Source organism: Monodelphis domestica, chromosome 7 (assembly GCF_027887165.1).
Source record: "Monodelphis domestica isolate mMonDom1 chromosome 7, mMonDom1.pri, whole genome shotgun sequence".
NCBI lineage: Eukaryota > Metazoa > Chordata > Mammalia > Didelphimorphia > Didelphidae > Monodelphis > Monodelphis domestica.
Window position 1 is genome coordinate 291,226,316 of NC_077233.1, and position 23,279 is coordinate 291,249,594.

The following is a 23,279-nucleotide window of genomic DNA, read 5'->3' on the forward strand; positions in this document are numbered from 1 at the left end:
CAAAATATTTAGCGAAGATTCAGCTACAAGAAGTTTCACCCAAACAAAGGATAGAACAGATTTTTGTTTATTCTGTCACTTCTCATACAGACACAATTTAAAATAAAAAAATAAAAAATCAATCTTATAAAATATACACTGTTCACACGCAGATGGTCCAAATCATATTAAATTGGAAAGTGAATTCAGATGTGCACACACGTGCACACACAGAGCTCCTTGCTATGAAAAAAGCCCATTTTTGAAAGGTATTTACAAAAAGGAGAAAGTGTCAAGCAAATAAGGATGAAAACCCGATTGAACCAGAAAACCTGTAGAAAGAGCTGGGGTGAAACAATTTTGGAATGAATTGAAGGTTCTGTTCACAGGTATGGTGGGGCCGTTCAGCCAGTCAGTTCATTGGTCAATTCTCAACGTTTCCAGGTAGAGAAGGTATTGACGAGTCATTAAAAAAAATCCAGGATGGGTACGATTTAAGTAAAAAGAGACTTTTCCACTAAAAAGAAGATACTTTTCTTTTTTGCTCCATTGTGTCTGGGTAGAAAGTCTTAGTCATCTGATTCAGGAGCTTAGCATCAGTCCTTCTGCATCACTTCCACAGTGCTAGTAGTCCCTAATCTGTTAGTAAAACTTGGGAACTAGGGCTGGTCTGGAACATTCCTTTCATTCTTGCTTAAAACCCACAAACATGACAGTCTTCGTTAATGTTCGTTTCTCTTTGTTGAAAAAACATTGTTTAATGAAGAAGGAAAACCTTTCTTTAAAACCATGTTCTCCTCATCAAAAGAAAGACAACGCTATTTTTACTTGAGGCTTTCTGTGCCCAAATGTCTAAAAGCAAAATGAAAATAAAATAAAATAAAGCATTTTTAGTAATAAGCAAGTTTCCCTGAGACTCTTCTGCAAACCAAACCAGATTTGACCCCAGATCTCATCTACAATAAAATCCAGGAGATTCAGCAGCTTCTAAAATTTAAATTACTACCTGTGTGACTCTTGTCAAGTTATTTTATCTCTCTGAGCCTCCATTTCCTCATCTGTAAAATAGAGATAATATTGTAATGAGGATCAAATGAGAGAACGAAAGTACTAAATGAAAACACTATTTAATTCATTTAAAACGACCTAACAAATAAAACTAAAACATAAGGAATACAATTCAACGAAAGCAAAGTTAAGTCCCAAACTGGACAACAACCTATAATTTACCAATCTGATAAACTAAAATTTCATTTCCAATCTGGAATTAAATGATTTCTTTTTAAAAGGCTGCTACAATGAGTGGAAGCTGAAGGTAAATCTCTTCTCATGTAGACTGAAGTGAAGTCATTCTTTTTGTTTCTTTCCCCTTGATAGGAAAATCTTGAAATAATTCAGTAACACAGTCTACAGCTCTCCAAGACATTTAAGAACCCAGAAATGGCAACTTGATGATCATTTTACTAAAAAGGAATAGAAAGATAAAGAAAGGTTGGAAGGAGGAAGAAGATGCAGGGGAGGAGAGAGAGAGAGATGGGAGATGCCTAATCAAATAGAAATGGAATGAAAAAGTATAGTTTTCTGAAGAATAGGCCGTGTGCCCTAGGCATTGGGTTTCAGATGAAACTGGATCCCTGTTTCTGGTGGAGAGCCCTCTGACCAGGAAGTGTCCCAACCCAAAGACTTGTACACCATGAGAAACCATGGCGACCTTCCTTACAGACAGAAGAGTCTCCTTCAGTCGCCATCGGCATCAGAGTCGGCATATTTCAGCTCACACTTGACGTCGAAGGGCTTGTCTTTGATAGGAAGCTCATCGATCTTCTGGGAATCCTCTCTGTCCGTCTGCATCTTGCTCGTCAGAGTGTCCTGCTCCGTCTCGTAGCCCGTGTCTAAGGCCAATTTTGGCTGCTCTCCGTTTGGGTGGGAAAAGCTCCCCTGCTCCACCAAAGTTTCTTTCACGCTCGGCTCACAGTCAGAAAAATCCGATTTTGTTTTTTTCCTGCCCAGTAACACGAATGAACGGAATTTCAAGCAGTGAGCTGGGAGGTAGCCCATGTAGCAGTTATAGGAGAAGAGACAAAGAAACAGGACAAAAAAGAGCAGGAAGAGAAACATCAAGAAGTGGTTGTCGTTCGCCTTGAGGTACAGGCTCTTCTCCGAGTGAACTTCCGGTACCGCCTGGAGGATGATTTTTGGCTCAGAAGCTGGGCTTGTTGAGGCGGGCCCGGAAGGCTGCGTCACTCTACCTGGCGTTGTGACCCACAGAACTGACATGGCTGAGGTGTGAGCGGCGGGCCCTGGCGGGGTCATGGCGGGCCTTCTGGGGGCAGCCCCTTTACCTTCTGCATGCGCCGCGGTCAGAGCAGGGCTCACGGGAGTGCTGTGGGGGACCCTTTTCACCTCCAGCACGTGCTTCGCCACCAACTGCGAGAAATTCCTTTCTTCAGACAGGCACTGGTACACGCCACTGTCCCCTTCCGACAGGTTGAAGATGAGCAGGGCCTTCCCCAGCAGGCGGTACTTGGGGCTCTGCACCTCGAGCACGCTGTTCTGGAACTTCCAGACCACACGAGCCAGGTTGGACTTCTGGGAACACTTGAGCTCGGCCGTGCCACCGTGCTTGAAGAAATGCCGCAGAGTGTTTTCTCTCCCCTGGTCATCTGTACCTGCCGGGCAAAAGAAAGAGCACAAAGTCAGCATCTGCTTTACACAGAGCGACCATCTCCACGAGGGGCCTTTCACCGACCATCCCATTCCGCTTGACCGCACAAGGAGGACGTCCTCCTCCCTAGTCTGAGCAGCGGGATGTTGGCCAATCACGGTGTCCCATTGCTGACCAGAGCACAGAGAAGTTTCCACCAGGGAAGGGATGGAGGGGCCCAAACGGCCTTATCTGCACCTTCTAGAGCCCTGACCCCATCTGCTGGGAGCCTCACTACCCCTAATGCCTGCAGGCTCTGCTAAGCACTTACCCACCAGATCCGCAGAAACTCCAGTTTCAGGTGTTTGCAGGCACGTCATTAAGTAATGGGAAAGGCTCAGTTAAGAGACAGCTCTAGTGTGCGAATAGGGATAAAGGCCAACACGGGGGCAGCACAATGAGGTCATCGGTTTGGGGGAGGATTCAGAGCTGAAAGTGTCCTTAGCGGAGCATTTCCTGGCAATCCCTCGTGCTGTCACGAGACTTTTCCGCATGAACTACTAACAGACCGAATAGCCGGCGAATACCTCGAAATAGGTGTCAGATTCTGCCAGTAGCACAAAACTTTCTTAACAAATTAATGTCGGTGAATGTTTTTAAGCTGACATTTTTAAAGAAGTTCAGCCTTATTCTGTGTGCACTTCCTGGACAAACTGGCAGCAAGATAAATGAAAGAAACACAAAAACCAAGAACTCCCTGTCATCTCACTAGCGGGAAATGGCATTTTGGGAAAAAAAAAAAACTCACCAGTACAGGAGGAGGCGTCGCCGCTCATTTTCTGAATCAGACTGCTGAAAAGACAATCACGGGGGAGGGAGGTTACAGAATGCACACATCCGGCTCCTCCCCTTCCGGCTCCTCCCCTCCCGCCATCCCTTTACCTGATGCTGCCGCGTTCTTTGAAGATGTCCACGCACGAGGCCTTCCGGGGGCTCCACGCACAGTACGGATCCCTGGCCAGTACACAGTCTACACACGTGCGGTGCTTCTCGCAGAAGGCCACGGGAGCCTGAACCACGCCGGCGTTGGAGCCAGCATAGATGTACTTCTTGCCCTGCAAGCAGGAGAGGAAGAGCAAGGATCAGCCGCAAGGCGTGTGACTTCATCACGTGTTCCGCCCGCCCACAACACAGCAGCCTCAGCGCACTCCACTGGCCCGGAAGTCCGAGGCGGAGGCGCCGCTCTGCCGCCTGCTGGCCGTGCAGCCTCTGTCAGCGCCTCGCTATCAAAGGGCCTCAAGGGCCATGGCTCCGCCTTACAGTCTCCATGAAGATGGTGCCAAGCACAGTGACCACGGAGACAACAGCTTTCCTCGCCAAGGCCCGGCATTCTGTCCAGCCTCGACTGTCTGCCACCTAGTGGCAGCGCCCGACACACAGCTCCAATCCAAAGGCACTTAAGAGGAGCCTCTTCCTCCCACTGGCCCAGGTTTGCCCCTCCCCAAGCACTGGCCCTGCCCTCTGCACACGGCTCTCCTCTGTTATTATTCCCCACCCCCCTTCGCCTTCCTGTTTCATAAGTTCGCTCCAGCACGAGACGCACAATCTTCTGCCCGTTGTTAAAGCCCTCCTCCCTGAGGCTGCCCACGCCCCACTGGGGGTGCAGCCGCGCAGGCCTCCTCCTTGGAGCCACCCCCACTCGCAGTCCCTTCATCTGCCGCTGGCACCCCCCCATCCTGCGGCTCCCTTCAAGTCCCAGAGAAAGTCACGCCCTTGCCCGGGGCGGGCTCCGGCGCTCCTCCTCTGGGACCGTCTCCAACCATCGCTTCTGCGGGGAGGTGGGTGGAGCGCCCTCACCAGACATTACCCGGGACAGGAGGGCCTTCTCTGGTGTGCAGTGAGCAGCGCTTGCTGCGTGCTCGTTGACTGACACGCGGAGCTGGACTGTTCAAGGGTCGCCCTTCGGCCTCGGGAGCAGCTGTCCCTTGGCATCGCCCTCTGGGCCTGCCGCGCTTCCCTGGAATCTGCCTCCCCTCAGTGGGCCTCTTGGATGGCCGGCAGAGAGGGAGGCGCCGGGCACACCAGCCCCCCATTAACAGTCCCAGAGGAGCCCCCTGAGCGCCTCTCCGGGAGCATCGCTGCTGCTGAATTCAGCTGAGGACCATCAGAAAAGCCAACACCAAGTCGGCTCAGAAGCCCCCTTGGCTGTTCCTGGGGGCGGGCAGAGGCCGCCTGAAGCACAGCCATGGCAGAGGGCAGGGCCCAGCCCCGGCCCTCCCACCCCCGCCCTGCCCCGCCCCGCCCCCACCCGGGGAGGACCTGAGCTTGGGCAGGCTCGGCCTTTACCGGCTCAGCAGAGAGCAGAAGCGTCTGCACGGGCTCCGAGCCTGGGAACAGCTGCGTCTCCTCGATGATGTGCATCCCGCTGTCGGCACTCACGGCCTTGTGCAGGGCTCCCCTGTCTGAAAGAGAGCACGTGGCAGTGAGCACGGAGCCTCCACGAGTCTCCCTAAGGAGTGGCGGCCTGTGGAAAACACGGGGATGGCCTGGCCAAGGGCCCCGCGTTTAAAGAGGACAGACAGGGCCAAGAAGGCAGCAGCCTAAGGCGGGGCTCACCTTCGGAGAGGCCCAATGGGAGAGGGCTGTGGCTGGCATGATACTGACTCCATGGATGGAGCTTGGATAAAACCAGTGTGGAGTTTAGCTCGGCCAGGAAGGATCACATCCCCGCAGTGTGCCAGGCACAGGCCGGGCTCTGGCTGTGGGCCTGCTCAAGTATGGCTAAATTAGTTCTGATCTCTGGACCGAGTGAATCTTTGAAATGCTGCCGTCTTGACCCAAAAAGAAGAGCGTCTCCCCAGTGAAGACCAACTTACTAAATAATCGCATGAGGAAATCTGCATGGAAATAGCCCAATTGACTTCCTGAATGAGGCAGGAGCAGTTTCCAACAATATTTATTACATCATGAAGACATTAATTTGGTAAAGAGTTAGACTTTTCTTTCACTTTTTTTTCTTTTTAAACCCAGACCTCCTGGCCTAGAATTGATACCAAGGACTGGTTCCAAGGCAGAAGAGCTGTAAGGGCAGGAAACCGTGTTGGCCAACCTATGGCACGTGTGCCAGAGGGGCTGCTCCCCTCCCCCTCTCCACTGTCCTCAGGACATTGCTCTCATCACCCACCCCCTGCCCAGTTGGCCAATGGGAGCACTTCTTACCTCCCCTGTGTGGGGTAAAGAAGTGGCTTTGTCATCACTGGGCTAGACAAATGGGAGTTCGGGACTCGGCCAGGCCATATCTGAACACAGGACCTCTTCGCTTCAGGCCTGGTGTTCTATTCACTGAACCAGCCTGCTGTCCCTTTTCCCCATTCTTGGAAACATGCTCTTCATGTGGTTAAGTGGGTATATCATGATTACCTTCCAAAGGCCGTCAAGAGAGGATCGCCAACAGAGCAAGCGAGGGAAGAGGAGGGCGCCTTCTAAATCAAGGTGTTCAAAGCACGTCAGATGCACTCTTGGGGCCTATTTCTCCGGAATACTTTCACATTTTAGGGGACAGCACAGTGTATGTTTTTATTAAATAATTTGTGTAAGCAATAAGCGAGTCTTTTTAAAAATCAAAACTTGCTCAAGAATCGTAGCGGTCTACGAATGAACGAATGGCATTGGGATGTCATCTTGTAACCTCACCTGTACTGATGAACATGACATCATAGACCGTCTTGTCAAGCGCCTGGATCCTGTCAACCACAATCTGTGTATAATTTACATCTCGTTTGATTAGCCTTGGTCTGTTTAATATGGGAACCACAGAATCGTCCATCAAAGGGTGATCTTTCACGAACTGGAGTGTTTTGTCTGGCAAGTTCAAAGAACTACTGTAGTTGGCTGCTTTTGCTTCATTGTTGATGCACTGTAAAAAGAAAATCCAGGAAAATGATCAGATTAGCAATCTTTTCATTTACTAGGAATGAAGGGATGATCATTTCTTTCTACACTGTTTGAGGACCATTCTTTAAAAACTGGATTCTTGAGAAATAAGAGTATTTTTAAATCCATAAAATAAATCTTCAAGTCATTTCAAAAAAGCTCTTTGGAAATGCTTTGTTTTAAAATTGTGTTCCATGAAATTTAATTTTGTTTTGTGAATGACTGTCTACCTTTTATGTACGAAAAAAGGCTTTTAAAAACAAACCAAAATTTGAATGTGTTTCATACTTCTTATTTCATTTCTATCTGGCAATAGAAGAATGCTATGCTTCTAAAAGAGAATCTGAATAGGTCAAACATACATTGATAATTAATCCATGTGCTAAATATTTTTAAAATTTAGATGAATTTCTGGGTATTTTCATAGTAAGATGAAAACACGAATTCAGGAAAAGGTGTCAATAACAAGAAATACAGTTTTGTCATATTTCTGTGGCTCACGGATTTACAGGAAAGCCAAAACATGTGACTAGACAAACAAAATAGTATTTTGGGAAAGGTAACCATCAACCTAATGTACTTTGATGGCTCAGTGATCCCAATGAAGCTCAGAACTTCCTCCAATGGCAAATATTGCAACACATTCGTGTTTTCTCATCTCCCACATATCCTGACATGTTGGGGGCCTCTGCCCCAATCTTTTCACAATATGTGGGCAGTGTAGCAACATTCCAAAAGACATGGCCATTGCACCTCTCTTTTAGTCTGTGATGATGTCATTTATGCCACTTCAGGCTAGCCAGATACTACATTTCCTTTTTGGTGAATTGCTGCTTCTTAGAGAAGAAAGTTCCATAAATCTGCAGTGGCATCCAATCACCGCGTTCCTTAAGTCTCAAAAAAATCCGTTTTTGTTTCAAGTTAGATCATGAAAAATACAGTGCAAGTTTGCAAAGTTGCTTCTCTTCCTCTTTGCTAATTATGGTACTGGTTCACTATCCAGCTCATTTCTTTCCAAGACGTGCTTACTAATAGGCCAGCTCTATAGATTGTCCATCCAACTGCATGGCATGCTGCGGACAATAGAGATTCCTCCTTCTTTAGTTTTTCGCTATGTAGATGGCTAAGCGGAACCTTTTGGAGTAATTCTAGATCTCGTTGAGGATGCTTTACAACACGCTGTGCTCAATTCCATTATGACAGTCCTCGCTACAAACAGGTGAACCTCTAGAGCCTCATCACCTCCAGAGGATTCTCCGGTCAACAGTTTCCATGGCAACGGAAAACATCTTGGGCAATGCAAAACTTTATTCTCTGCTGCTGGTATTAATGATCAGTCAGTGACAAAATCCTGCCATTGTTCAAGCAGTCTTGCGTGATTTCAACATATGCACAGAAGGTGGCATGTTGTAAGGGAAATCTTCAAGGACACGTTTTGCTTTATTGAATCAGATGCTTTTTTCAATCAAGCACAGACAAACTGACCTTTAAGTTAAATGAGTAACTGAAGACACGGTCCGTTGTAAAACACTTGTCCAAGCATGCCTGCTTTCTTTTTGTACTTCACCGAGGATGCGCTCAATTCATGGGCAGATTACTAGAGCACACGTGGTGTCATTCTCAAGGACGGGCCATCGCTCAGCAACATCTTTGCTTCCCCTTTTTTGGTCAGAAAAATGTCATGAACATTTTCTGTGACTTTGGCAACCCCCAGATGCTTCCATACTGTCCTAAGAACCGCCCCTTAAAAACGGCAAAAGGATTTACGTTTTAGCACAGGTGCTTCGTGCCTTTGGTCAAGTCTCGAAACTCTTTCCATCATTGTATTTTGTCCCATTTCTTTTTCTTTTTTTTATGCAGCACGGAGTGGTTTCAGAGTCATTAATGGAGAAAACAGTTTAGAAAATCACGAGGGGCCTTTTCAATTTTTGTTTTCTCTGCTGGTATCTTTAGAGCCTCCCGAAATGATCTCAACAAAGTGGAGCTGACCAGACTTTTGAGAGGGAGAGAAGGATAGACAAGGAAACAGGATGGAGACGCACACTTGGTAATCGGAACTGCAAATGTAATTGGAATGAGCTGACCCATAAAATGGAAGCAGCGGAAGAACGAATTAGAAACCAGGATCCAGTGACGTTTTTAAAAAAGATATCCTTGAAACAGAAAGACATACCCAGGGCTAAACTAAGGAGGAAGAGGAGACTATCACGCATCAGCTGAAATACAAATGGCAGGGGTAGCAATCATGACAAAGCAAAAGCAGCAAGAGACTTGATGAAAAGAGAATGCTGGGGACGGAGGGAGCAGCTGGGTGGTTCAGTGGATGGAGATCCAGGCCCAGAGACGGGAGGTCCTGGGTTCCAATCTGGCCTCGGACACTTCCCAGCGGGGTGACCCTGGGCCAGTCCCTTGACCCCCCCTGCCTAGCCCTGACCACTCTTCTGCCTTGGAACCAGCACACAGAATGGATTCTAAGAGGGAAGCGACGGGTTTTGTTTGTTTGTTAAAAGCTGAATCAGGGAAAGGACACGAGAAGGTCCCCTTGTCTCAACTCAACAGGGAAGTGGCTCAAACCATCAAAAATAAAAAGCGCTCTGAGAGAGTCTTCATAGGAAGACATCAGAACTGGCTACAGTCGCCTGAGGAAAATGCTCTACGTGCCCCGTGATGGGAGGAACGCAAACCAAAGCCCGCCGGAGCCCCGAGCCACAGCTCTGAGGGCCGGGACGAGGAAAAGCGGGCGTCCACCACGCCAGGTCTGCAGCCCCAGAGACCAGAGCCGAGGCACAACGGTACGGCCGGCAGCTCTCGGCCACAGAGCCTGCCCTGCGAGAAGGGCGAGGGGAAGGCCTGCAACAGAGAGGAGCGGCCCGAGCTCCCCGCCTTCCTCCCGACAGGGCCCGGCTGCCAAGGAGACACGAGCGGGGCCTTGGGGCGTGTCTGGGGCCGTCCGGAGCCGGGCATCCTGACAGCAGTCTGGGCCCTTCTGGATCCAGGAGGAGTGGAGGGGAGCGGGACGACCCCTCCCAGGAGTCCCTGAAGCCCCAGATGGCGGGGCCGCCGCGGTGCAGTCGGCCCAGGCCGTCCCTCCGAGCTGCCTCCCCGCCTCACGAGGGGCTGCGTGGGGCTCAGGGCCCGTCGGCCCGCCACCCCTGGCTCCAGTCAACCCGTCCCCCAAGCCCTGCTTGTCCCAACACTAGGACAGAAGGCAGAAGCCAGGCGAGCTCCTCGGACCCAAGGCAGCTGCGAAGCACGAGAGCAGGCTGCCTCACTTCTGTTGGGGCGCGACGGGGCCCCTCGAGGGACGCACTGGGAGGGACTCGCACCCGGAGTCGGGGGCAGAGGAGGAGGCTGGGGGAGGGAAAGCCCTGGGAGCCAGCTAACAATAGGACGGGGTCTCGGCACAAAAAGGCGCGAGGCGAGGCGGCGGCGCTTGGGAATGCCGCCCACTGCGCGCTCCTGCTTCTCCCTGCTCGTCTGTTTGTTGTAGGAGGCGCCGCCGGTGGCCATCTTTCCCTGTCACGGGTCGCCATCTTCCTCTGCCGGGCTCCTTTGGTGTTTCCGCAGGGCAGCGACACGGCGTAAAGGCCGGAGCTCTGGGCGCGGCGTCGGGAAGACAGCCCCGAGGGCCGCCTGGCCGAGAGCCACTGAAGCGCGGGGGGTCTCCCCGCCTCTGACTGGGAATACGAAAGCCTGGGAGGACCAAGCCTCTGCCGACCCCAAAGGGCCGGACTCGGGCCAGCGTCGCTAAGAGCTCGGTCTCCTTCGGACAAGGCAGAGTCCGGGATGATGCGCCCTTTGATCCGCTCCATTCTTAAGCAACAAGACGGCGTGGCTGCGCCCGGGGAGGGGGGTCCCACGTCTGCGCCATGGCAGGGTTCCCGCGTCGCTACTCGGTTTCCTCCTGGAAAGCGTAAACACGTCATCGTGGAGATGCTTCACTGCCCTCTCGGTCCTTTCCCCGCCTCTCTCTGCACGCGCTCACTCTGTGCAGCGGCTCTTGGCACACAGCCCAGAAGGATCCTCTTGTTAGTCCTTCTGCAAACGTTGGCCATCATCACTGCGACGGCCAAGGCTTCTCAGGGATTTGGGAGCCGCCTTTCCCTCCACCGACCACTTCCTTCACGAGAAGACAGCAGGGCGGGAGCGGCCCGTCTCCGGCTTCCTCGACGACATTCACCAGGAAGTTCACGCTTAGAAACACCCCGAGACGTGGGCCGTCCGTAGCACCTCGCACCCGTTTGGCCGTTGGCCCGCCACCCCTGCAGGAGATGACGGCAATCACTAGAGAACTCCAACTGATTTTCAAAAACTTTGCCGCTGAGTAAAGCGGCACAAAGTTGGTTTCTCAGGAGGAAATACAATTCGTCTATTCGAATGAAAACGAATGGCGGAGGCTGCCTCTTAGTGATGGCCTTTGCCAAGGAACGGGAATCCTCTGCTTGGTTGGAGAAAAGAGGAAGCTTTGCTGCTGCTTGATCCAGCCCCGCTTCATCACGCGGCCGTCACATGGGGCAATTCTTGCTTCCCACCACGAAGACCAGAAGGCAAAATCCTGGAAAAGCTGTTCACAGGAAAGCTGAGTCGTATTTCGTTCGTCCTTGCAGGCACGAAGCAGAGCCACCACGGGACCCGATCCACACGCCGGCAGGAAAGACAAGGTTGTCGAGGCGGCCCAGTGCGCACCCCCGGGCTTGGTTCTGCGCGTGGCCGGCGTCCTGGCGGACTCCCGGTGCCCGCAGTGGCCCGCTCCACGCCATCCTGAGCGCCCTGGTACTCACCGCGCCTGGACGAGGCTTGGGAACCTCTCCGCTGTAGCGGACCCACTTGGTATGGGACTGCTCCACGGTGGCGCTCTGCATGTACTTCCCTTTGGAGAAGACGTCTTCCACAAGAGACATGTTGTAGGCACACACCGCCGACAGCCCGACGTTATTCCTAGGGACCAAGAAAAGGCCGTTACTACCGTTTCAGAGCAATAAAGCCAAGAAGGCGTCTGAGGGCACTCACCACTGGGGGGTGAAAACCGCATAAAATACAGGCTCCTTCAGGTCGGGGGCCCGGAGGATGAAGACGTCATTGATCACATTGAACAGAGAGTTGTTCTCCAGGAGGGAACACGCCAATCTGGCTTTCAGGAAAGACGTCCATTTCTTCTGCAAAGTCCGCAGGCCTCCTTGGTCCCCCTAAAGCGCCAAAGGGAAAGAAAGGGCAAAATGTGTGCCACCTCGATGAAAGAGCCGCGGGCGAGACACTTCCACGTGTTGGGGGCTCTTTTCCGAGAGTTACGTTCCAGAAAGCTGAGAACGTACATGGAAACAGAGCCACCTCTGCACCGCTCCGGCACTCCCAGTTTGGACCCACGTAGCAAGGGAGACTTGGGACTCTTAGGGCTGCGAGGCAGCGTAGCTGTGCACAAAAAGAAGTCTGAGGAATAAATCCACGAAGAGCCTCTGGGATTTTCTAGGCTCCGTCAAAGGTTAAGTAGAGTAGATTGCGAAGGTTTGGGGTTATTCTCCACAGAACTCTATTACTAATCAATGGCTATTTTTGTCATTTGGGAATGCAAGAAATCCTGCTACTGGCCCTAAGAGGAAGAGAGGCCTCCGTTGTGCCGTCTTCCTGGCACCTCTACGGGAGACGCGACAAAAAGCAAAACAAAACACAAAGACCCTGCTCAGATGTAGGGCTGCGATCGGGGCAGCTACAGTAGTTTATTTCCCCATCTGGGCCCAAGTCTTCTATAAAACGAAGGGATTGGGCAAGAGGACTTCTGCTGCCCATCCCTTCAGCCTCTCCAGCACCCCCTGATGTTTGATTGGAGCTAAGAAGGAGCTTAGAGACGATCCCTTCCAGCCTCGCCTCACACTCGAAGAGACCCACGGGCCACCCAAAGCTGAGACGGACTCTCGGGCCCTGATGTGTGTCTTCCCTATTGCACAGTGACTTCTGAAGGGCTCTTCCACCATCAGAAGGACTCGGACCCTAATAATTACTTGCACAGATCCGAGAGAAGAGAAAAGGCCTTTCCCAAAGGGGCTAAGAACGCGGGGCCTCTAAGTCTGAATACAGTCCTTGGGCTCATGGAAAGGGCAGCGAGAAAAGGATGGAGATGGGGGCGATCGAGGGCTGGACAAAGAGGAAGAAGAGCAGCAAACCGTCAGTGTGCTCCCTTACCCTGCTGATCGCAAGCATCCTTGTTCCCAGGTGACACAGGTTTGTGGGAGGAGGGAGGGGGAACAGTCTTCCCCTCCTCCCTGGGGTGCCGGAGCCCCAGGCTTGAGGACCCTTTAGGAGCTTAGGTCAGGGGCTAGGAAAAAGGGAGAAGCACTGAGATAAAAAGGACTCCCTCCTCCCAGTAGGCTGGTATCCGCAATGGACTCTGCTCCCTCCATAGCTTAGAACTCACGAATGGCAATTCTTCCAAATAAAACCTTCTCTAATACCCTGGTCAGCAATCTTTCCCCTCACAGCGCACTTCTATTCTTGCACTTTTCTAATGCATTTGTCCTGCATTATAATATTTTATAATTATCCTAGACCCAGAAGGTCAGGGACAATGATTAATCTGAAATTTTGAATCTCTACAATTGCCTACCAGGGTGCTCTATTTAAAGCAAAACTTGGTAAGTGTTTGATGAATGAATAAGTGAATGCTTTGAGGTACTCTCAAAACTTCTGGTTAGTCTTTAGTGAAGAAATACTTTCCAAAGAACTGGGTTTCTTAGCTGCCTTTTCTTAGTTTAAATTAACTCTGGTTCCCTTTCCATTGGAGAATTGTTGTTTCCGTTGCTTTAATAATTTTTTATTGTTACATATTTGCATTACCCTTAAAATTTTGTAAACCAAAATATCACAGAATCATATAGTTTAGGAGTTTACCTAGTCCAACCCATATGCCAAAGATATCCTTACTATAAATAAAACAGAAGGTTGTCTAGTCTATGGGAAGACCTCCAAGAAGGAGGCAACTAACCATTATCTTTTTGAGGCATCCTTTTGGACTTTTGCTCAATTTTAAAAATGAGAAAGTTTTTCCTGACATGATGCTTAAAAGTACCTCTTTCCAACGTATGCTTGCAGCTCTTGGTTCTGTCTTCTGGGACCAAAAAGAATAAATCGAATCCCTTCTCCACAAGAAAACCCTTTAAATATATTTGCTCTTCTTCCTAGCCCATTTTGTCAGAGAACATTAGAGAAATATTGCCCAGGACTAAAAGTGTAGCCAGGGAGACTGAGCATTAGCATCTGGAATTAGTTGTGGAACCTCAGGCAAGTTACTTAATCTTGGATCTTGTCTGTTTCTCATCTTTAAGAGAAAAGAGCTGAACCCTAGGATTTCTGTAGTCCCTTCTAGACCTGAAAGTCCTGCAATCTCATCCCGATATTCACAGAATTCACCGACTAGCTTTCACATCACCCTTTAATCCTCTCTCCCCCATGTTAACCCTAGCTAGTTCCTCATCTAGCACAGACTCAGGGCCCTTTGCCATCCTAGTTTCCCTCTCCTGGACCCTCTAGCCTACCAATGCCCATCTTAAACCCTGGTGTAAGAACCGAACACAACAGGTAAGATGAGTGTTGGTAAGGGCCAAGTACACCGTTATGGTCACTTTCCTGTCCTGGAAACTATGGCTCTCTTAGGCTTACTAAATCACATTTGCCTTTTTGTCTGTGGTCACAGAAACCCCCAAATCTCTTTTGCAACTAATGATGGGTGTCCCGTGCCATAGCTATGAAACGAGCTTTTTGTATCCATTTGCAAGACTTTATATTTATTTCCATTTGATTTTTCTGTATTAGATTTAGCACAAGACTGAAACCTTTTGAATGCCAACTCTGTCATCTGGTATTGGCTATCTCTCTTCATTATGGTATCTGCAAACATGATGACTAAAAATCACTGACACACACACTCACACACACACACTCTCTCTCACACACACACACACACACACTCACACACACACACTCACACACACACACTCACACTCTCTCTCACACACACACACACACACACACACACCCAGAAGAGATAAAATAGAGTTAAATCACAATCAGATTTTAGTTTGGTTACTACTCTAAAACAGGCTGATTCCTTGGTCATTTTCTGCAGTACACATTATACTAGTTTGCGATTTTATTGATTATTTTTTCTCCTAGCTGGAGAAGATCAAATATGAGTCCACAGCAGATCAGTTTGAAAACCCTAATGGTTACGATCATAGCTTTCCAGGTACATCCTCTCACAAAAGAAACAAGGAATTATTTATGTTTCCTACCTTGCATACTCTAGCTATCCTGGGAATCATCGATTTTCCAAAAAATTCATATTCCACAGATACTTCCGTGAAAAAGAAGTAGATTTTGTCATCTTCTCCATCTGTGCCATTAGGATTTTTTCTGATCACATCAGCATAAACAAAACTAGGTTCTGTAGAGTCAAAGTAAACATGAATGTCATATATATACAGTATACTTTAATTCTATTAAATACCTCATATAGTTTTTTCTGATTTCCTGATTTATATAACAGATACCTCCCTTTGAACCTAGGTGTTGGGGAAAAGGAGATTCAAGATTGAGTGATTTGACAATGAAAATTTTGGGTTCACAGAGTATCCACAGTGTTAAGGAGGGAAGATTTATTAGGAGTGGGGAGAGTTATTAGAGAGAAGGGACATTAATGTTGAAAAAAGAAAACAATTAAAAATGTGGAACTACTTCAAATAAAAGGGAAGCGAAAATCAAGAACTCAGTGAAAGCTGATCTCATCCATAAACATTATGAGGGAAAAAATACAGATGCAGTACAATTCATTCTTTGTTAAGTTTTAAAAAAATATTTTCTTACCATTCAGCCAAGGTATTGCATATTCTGTTCTCAAGGGACTTTGAGGAGAATTTCGAGAAATGATAGGTTCACTTCCCAGGAAATTGTATGATGTTCCAGAGTAAAGCTCCCCATCTTCAGTGCGTCAGAAAAAAAGGGAAACAAACATTTCAAGCCCCCCAAATGGCTGATAATTATAAAAACATTCTTCATTATAGCAGTATAAACCTTTCTTCTCCTTGAAGAATGTTAAACAAATATCTCCAAACTGCCACAGTTCTTTCTATTTTCTCTTGTTATTTTTATCTCTTGTTATTTTTCTTTGGGATCAAGTTTACTTTGGTTTACTTTTTTAGACTACGTTGTACTAAATTAAGGAATAACAACTAAATATATACACATAACTCCAACATACCTGCAAACATTGTCTTATATACAGCACACCTCAGCAGACACATACACGCACACTGGTGCATAGATATGTACAGCCTCAGAAAGACAAACCGGAACTTAAAAAGACTACATAGACTGCCGAGAGCTATCTAGACCACCCTGTTTGACACAGTCCACATGGAAACCGGGGACTGCAAAGCAGCCCCCAGGAAGGATGGAAACACCCACTGAAACCTCCCTAAGTGACTTTCATTAATAACATCCCCTTATTATTGGAATTACCATGATTATTATTCTTGCTTAGCCCCAGGAAAAATAGATGAGAGCAACATGCTTGCAGGGTTAATACAGATTTCCTACTCTGTCCCCCTAGGACATTACCAGGAGAGCCCACTTACAAATTTAAACCTAAGGATTCTTATATACCCACTTAGATAGGACCCTCTTTTCTAGGCATAAAAACTCCTGGCAAATCTGTGCTCTGAATTCCCTAACCTATATCTGGGTCATGTTGATTCTACCCTCAGAAACAGTGTTTCATTGATTATCTCCCCAGGCTTCCTGTCTGTTGTTAGGTTCCATGGAAACGTGTGACGAGAAGAAACTATGTGCCAAGTAGATGTGTGATCATGAGGATATAAAATAAAGCCAAGCTTCAGGCAAGGTGGAGCAGTTTATCCTGTGAAACATGTGCTGTGGGTTGAATGCAAAAGCTGTGTCCCATCATTCCACCAACACTGTCCCACCTCCAAGACCCCATCCCCTGTGGAAGGCTGGTCCACCCCACAGCAATAAACAGGAGAGTTTACTCTTAATTCAGAAGAAATATTATGAGGGTTACATAAGTATATTTTCCATATAATACATCTAACATCAGGTTTTTTAAAGTAGATTTGGTTTTTGATGCCAAAAGTAATTTATTTTTGAAGTGTTTGAATGGTTTTCATTAAGATCCCTATTTAAATTATATGAATATTCCTAAAGAGTATCTTGTATTAAAATGGGACAAGCAAATAAACATCAAAATCAAAAAGATACTTGTTGAAGTAATTAGAGAGCACTTACCAACCATAACAGATGTGTAGCTTTGTGCTGGATCAAATGGACACCTGCCTTTGCCATCTTCATTTTTACCAACAAGTTCAAATGTTTTTAAAAGCTAAACAAGAGTTTAACAGAGAATATGCAAAATAAAAGTGACCAAAATCTAATAATAATAGCTAGCACTTATATCACACCTATTATGTACCAGGCCCTATGGTAAGCACTTTAAGCAGGCAAAAGTGAAGTGACTTGCTCAAGGTCATAAAACTAGTAAGTATTTGAGGTCAGAACATCTGACATCTAATTAAGTAATAATTAATAATATAAAATTCATCAGACAATTAAATTTGTATAGTTAGAATTACGTCTTTTTAAAAAATAGTATTTTCTCAAATCAATCTTAAGGCAAAAAAGGCTTAATTATGAGATAACTAAAAACATTTTGGATAATTAAAAGAAAAAAGCATAAATAGGAACACTCTTCTAATCAGCGTAAAGATGAAGAATACAGATTGGAGCTATGTACTGGTTGAAAATATATGAGACCAACAAAACTTCCCGAATTGTAATGCTTGGAGAATTCTAATTTATATAGATCAATCCATCAATTAGCATTCATTAAGCATTTACTTTGTTCCAGGAACTGTTCTAAGAATGAAGGAATGCAAAGAAAACGCAAAAATAGTTCCTGTCTTCAAGAAGCTTTTATTCTAATTTTTTAAATTTATGTATTTTTCCATGGTTCCATGATTCATGTTCTTTTCCTCCTCTTTTTTCCTCCCTGCTCCTAGAATAGACAAGTAATTCCATTGGGTTATACATGTATCCTTATTACTCAATATCTATTTTCTTATTATTCATTTTTGTAATAGAGTAATCAAGAAGCTTTTATTCTAAAGGGAAAATAGCATATAATTTAAAATGGTACATAGAAGATAATAAAGAATAGTTGGAAGGTAGCCTTAGAAGGGAAGTACTAGCATCTGGAAAAGGAGGAAAGGTCTCTTATAGGAGGTAGTGCCTGAGCTGAGACGTAAAGGTAGCAATTACAATGCCAATATCCCATATGAGAAATGATGAAGACTTGAACTAGGGAAGGCACTGTGTATACGGAGCGAGGAGGATATCTACGTGAGTGATGCTAATGTAGAAGAAAGAAGATTTTGCAAATGATGAGATGTGTATGAATGAGAAAAAAAGAGGTACGGATGACAAGGAGGCTGAGAAACTGGGTGACCGGAAGGCCGGTAGTGCCCTTGAGTGGAGCTTGGAAGGGCGAGGTCCGCTGTAGATACGTTGAACTTGCGATAGCTACAGAAGCCATCTGAGATGTTCAATAGGTGACGTGGGATGAGGATCGGAGGAAGATTCGACATAGGCAGATGTGGGAACCATCCGCATGCAGCGAATGACTGACTACACGGAAGCTCGTGAGATCTGCAGATTACGAGAGGAACCGAAGAGGACAAGAGAGCGTCCTCCCCCTCGCTCACTGTTAGTGGGTGCGGCGTGGAGGAGGATGCAGCAAAAGAGCCGGAGTAGGCAGGAAGGAGGGAGCAGGGTTGCAAACCCAGCGTCTCCAGAAGGCACCGTGGTCAGCAGCGTCAAAAATGAATGTCCCTTCGATTCGTCAATCCAGAGATCAGCTATAACTTCGGAGAGAATAATTTCACTTGAATGCCCGAGCCAGGAGTCCTATTCCAAAGGGTTTAGAAGCCAGTAAGAAGCAAAGAAGCATACGTGCCACGTAGGTGCTTTGGGCCCCTAGAGAGCTCGGTGGATTTCTTACCAGGCCTAGAGACAAGAAGTGTGGCCTCGTACTTCCTCTGGACAGATCGCCCAACCCCCACTGCCTAGCCCTGGTTGCCCTTCCGCCTTGGAACCACTACTTAGTATCAAATCTAAGACAGAAGGGAAGAGGGTTGTTTTTTTAATGTGCATCTTTTTTCCTGTTTAGATGGCTTTTGTCAATGAATTTAGTTGAGAAGGGAAGGGAGGAGATACACAAACGAGGGGATTTTGATGTATTTGTAGGCAGCGGGGAAACAACCAGAAGGTTGAGAAAAATGGAAAGTTAGAGTGCAGGGAGGACGGTGGCTAATAACGGACAAAGATTCGTCACGAGAGTCACTTCAGGTGTTGTCATCCTCATTTCATGGACCACAACACTGACAACCTCCTCATGGTTTTATACAGTAAAAGACTAGCCGTGGGATTTGAATCCACATCCCTTGTGACGGTTCTTTTCACCACCTTAGAGGACTTTGAGGCTCACAGAAAACTTGTTAGGATCCTTCTGAAATGATCCTGCAGGCTTTTCTGCCATGAACACAGTGACACTTGTTCAATGGCAGACAACAGAAGGCGAGGGCGGGAGGGGGGGAGACTGGACTGTGTAATGGGCTGGGAAATGGGTGTGTTCCACATAAAGGGCCCATACCAGTTCCTATCATCGTCTGAGTCCTCCTTATCAAATAAAGATACACAATATGGGAAAATTGGCTAATTGAAGTTTCGCTTCTACCATTTTCAAGGAGGCACTTTCCTGTGGGAAATGAGGGAAATGACTGTGCTTCTGTTTTGGTCCTTTATCTTAGTCCAATAAACACGACACGCACAGTGCGAAGGCTGCATTTGGCCCTCCCCGTTGTAACAAGGACGGTACTCGGCTCTTCCGTGATTGGGAAGATTGGATGGTAATCCTCTGTCCATTTTTAGATGTGACTCCCCAAAGTGTTAACTCAGTATCTGAAGGAGATCGACCCATTGCAATGTACAAAAAAGCAACTAACGACTAAAGGTGTGAGATAGCCAAAAAGGGTATAATCTAACCCCAGAAGGTGTGAACTAAAGAGTGGGCAGTCCTGGAGGGGCCTCTGCTGTGACTGGCACACGGGAAATGGAGGGGAGGTGGTACAAGAGAACAAGATCCTTAAATGAAAAATCTTTTTCCCTTGGATGGTACTCAAGGCAAGTCACCTTAACACTGAGAATTTCCTGGTCCCCAAAGTGTAAGAAAACTCCCTAACCAGTGGCTGGAGGTCAAATCTTCCTAACGAATTCTCCTAGATATCACTTATAGGAAATAAATAAAATAATAAAGGAACAGTGTGAGTAGTTGAGAACCTTTTTGAGAAAAGAATTAAAATACAGAAGGTCACAGTTCCATATGCAGTCCTCCTTTTTTGTTCTTTGTAAGCGTGAATGTGTTTGTGGATGACTAAATCCAAAACAAAACTAATTTTCTTAAAATAGAATTAAGTGTCAAAATGAAGAAGAAATGTTGAGGGTTTTAAGGATTCTAGAAACCAAGAAGGAAATTCTAAAGAGAAATTCAGGAACAGACAAGAGGTGAATCAAAAGGAAAGAACGTCCATCCTGCTTCTCAAAACCACTAAGTAAATACGGTGGGCCTCCCTCCACGCTTCCACAGGAAAACTCCGGAAGCCGAAAAGAAGAGGAAAGAGTTCAGCAGCAGCAGCTAGTTTGCGTGAAGAGTATCTAGGAAGTACTTTGGCAGGGGCAGGATCAAGGCCAGCACGGAGCAGGGCGACACCGCAAGGCTAGAGGCAGTAAAAACTCGGTCTACTGACAGCAGAATGCCCTGATGCAACATCAAGTCTTTCTAGCTTCGGTGGCAAGATAAGTCGGCCACGGGAAGTCCTGTGGACGGAAGACAGCTCTACCTTTGAAACCCAACGACGCAGGAATCGGCAGCACAGACCGCCGCGCAAATGAAAGCTGAACATTAAACTGTTAGAACGTCCAGGAGAGGACACGAGGCGGGGGAGGCCGGCTTGCGGAGGTTTCACCACATCCAGAACCAAGCATATTCCTCTTCGGACCTGGTAGATGCAGACACACAACTAACCTATAAATAGTCGTGGGGGTCGGACAGGCTGTGGCCTGCCAGTGTGGCAGGCCTGTTAAAACCACGAGCTGTCCCTGAGATGGGGCTGGGGCTGCAAACGGAACGTCGTGGTCTCCTCAGATCTAAAAAGCCTCACCCAGGCGGAGTCAGAGTAGCCCGGACTTAAGCGAGGTCTCACCACTGCGGAAGTCAAACACGTGTGCTTCGGAGCAGAACAGTCTCTGTGTGGAAATGAGAGGAACGGAACCCCTGCCAATAGTCTTTGGGTTGCTGTAAATTTCCTACTTATTTGATGTCGGAGAGTCTATGAGTATTTCCTTTCCTTTAAATCCTGAACTGGACCAGTGGATGGGCCTGAGGAAGGCCTAGCCCGGGGCCCTCCCTTCATTAGAGCACGCTGCCATTTTAAGGGAGTAGAGCAGAAGACTGAGAATTGATTTAAAGAAAGCAAATTCCATCTCATGGCTTTACACTTTGAGAAGTGGCAGCGGAAAGAATAAAGGACTATCTTTAACCTCTCTTTGTATCCCAGGGTGTAAGGTGGCTCATTGCCCATAGGAGGCCCGTCATTGATCTTTACTGACTGAACAACACCATCAAGATCCCCAAGGAACAAGGGACTGATAAAGCCTGTTTACCGGGATTACTGAGATGAGTGCATTAGTCCTGTCAAAAGTTTGGTGGTTGGGTTTGTACCCCAAAAGAGATAAAAATGCATAAAAATATTCATAGCTGCACTCTTTGTGGTGGCAAAAAACTGGAAAACAAGGGGGTGTTGCTCAATTGGGGAATGGCTGAACTCATTGTGGTGTCTGTTGGGGATGGAATACTATTGTGCTCAAAGGAATGATGAACTGGAGGGATTCCATGTGAACTGGAAGAACCTCCAGGAAGTGATGCAGAGTGAAATGAGCAGAACCAGGACAACATTGTACACAGAGACAGATACATTGTGGCATAATCGAATGTAATAGACTGCTACTGATAGCAGAGCAATGCTCAAGAACAATCCTGTAGAACTTATGAGAAAGAAGGCTCTCCACATCTAGAGAAAGAACCGTGGGAGTAGAAACACTGACAAAAACATATGATTTATCCCTTGGTTAGATACATGATTTGGGCTTTTGGTTTTAAAAGATGACTCTATTACAAAAATGAGTAATATGGAAATAGGTTTTGAATGAAAAAACATGTATAAGCCAGGGGAATTGCCTGTCAGCTCCCAGAGGGAGGAGGGGAAAAGGGGAAGAAAAGAACATGAATCATATAACTATGGATAAAATACTCTAAATAATGTGCAAATGTAAAAAAGAAAGTTGTTCATCAGTTACAGATTCGGTAGTATTGTACATTATGCCTATTTTCTTATTGTACCATGATAAGCCTTACCAGATGATCACACGTTGGCTGAAATGCATTAGTGCCGCACACATACAGCACAGTACTATTGAGAAACTGCAGGACTCGGATATAGTTGAGGCACTCTGTCTGCAATGAATTTTTGAAAAGGCACGTCAGAAACTACCGGCTAATCAAGAATGGTACTCAGTTACATTTCAATGAGGATGCAGGACCTTTAGGAGATTCATTGCTACGTTCCGTTCCACTGTCAAAGTGACTTGGATCATCCGTTACTTTAGTGGTGGGGTGGCTGTTCAAGTGCAAAACTCCCTTCCGTTTAGACACAGATTCACACCTGAACGATGACTGACCACCATGAGGCTGTCAGACACGGTCCTTTCTAACAGGGGCTCACAAAGCGGGGGAGGGAGTGACTCGGGACTCGTGCTGCCCGAGGTGCCAGGCCCAGGCTCATTGGGCCCCAGTGCGCCATGTCCTGGGCTTCCCTCCCCTGAACCTCCCCCCTCCTCTCTTGGAACCCACTTCATAGAATATGGCTTCCTCCACAGAGGGTCAAAGAGCGGGTGAAGCTCCGGCACAGCCAAAGAGGTGAAACGAGCCGTGAGGCCCCCGACTTCAAACACGCAGCACCGTGGCAGACACGGGGGCTCGGAGAGTGCAGCGGCCGCCCCCTATCACGAGCCAAAGGGACTCCCTGACTACCGGGCAGCACACAGAACCGTCTGGTGCGCAGCTCAGTCCTTTCTCCAATATGGGGCACGTGAGAGGCCACCATGGTGCGTGGCAAAGGACACGGCCAGGCCCACTTCGAGCAGAGTCGGGTGGGAGAGAAGGCACAGTAATGAGCCTGAGACCTCAACGCTGGCTCCGTGAGCACATCCTCTCCTCAAACTGCACACAGACTGGCATGCGGCAGCGCTGGCTCTGCTGACCAGTGGCCCTGGCTAGACTGGCAAGAGAAGAGGACGGCCGGAAAGGAAACGAGGGAGCCAGCGAAAGGGGCAAACAGAGGCCGAGAGGCCGAGGAGGAGGCAGCCTCACTCAGTGGACCTCTGACCTAGAACTGGAGCCCAGGGCTCTACTGCTCAGGGGCGTTTTCTGTCTTATTTTAATCATCTCTTTGCACACGGAAGGAGGCCACGTGACTGAGGCCTGCTGCCCGCAGTGAACATCAGCCTTTCGCCATCAAAGAATCTGAACTGTGCTGGGGACGGGGCTGGA

At 47.5% G+C, this 23,279-nt stretch overlaps 1 protein-coding gene across 18 annotated transcripts in view; it reads right to left on the reverse strand.

The window, feature by feature from the left end:
* Window positions 1–23,279, reverse strand: part of SEMA4D (semaphorin 4D) — a 163,642-nt gene that overhangs the window by 36,303 nt on the left and 104,060 nt on the right. For 7 of the 18 annotated variants that reach the window (XR_008913401.1, XM_056804525.1, XM_056804523.1 and 4 more), the window contains 11 exons: window positions 22,086–22,184; window positions 16,847–16,940; window positions 15,410–15,523; window positions 14,839–14,990; window positions 11,567–11,742; window positions 11,338–11,494; window positions 6,317–6,539; window positions 4,970–5,085; window positions 3,566–3,738; window positions 3,432–3,475; window positions 2,322–2,648 (listed from right to left, as the gene is read on the reverse strand). Coding sequence is in view for 15 of the 18 variants with exons in the window: in XM_056804525.1 (XP_056660503.1) it covers window positions 2,322–2,648; window positions 3,432–3,475; window positions 3,566–3,738; window positions 4,970–5,085; window positions 6,317–6,539; window positions 11,338–11,494; window positions 11,567–11,742; window positions 14,839–14,990; window positions 15,410–15,523; window positions 16,847–16,940; window positions 22,086–22,184 (1,675 nt within the window). In the remaining 3 variants the exon portion in view is untranslated. Of the gene's footprint in view, window positions 1–51; window positions 2,649–3,431; window positions 3,476–3,565; window positions 3,739–4,969; window positions 5,086–6,316; window positions 6,540–11,337; window positions 11,495–11,566; window positions 11,743–14,838; window positions 14,991–15,409; window positions 15,524–16,846; window positions 16,941–22,085; window positions 22,185–23,279 lie in introns of those variants that run through there. The other 11 variants (XM_056804518.1, XM_016423647.2, XM_056804517.1 and 8 more) reach the window with 7 other exon arrangements.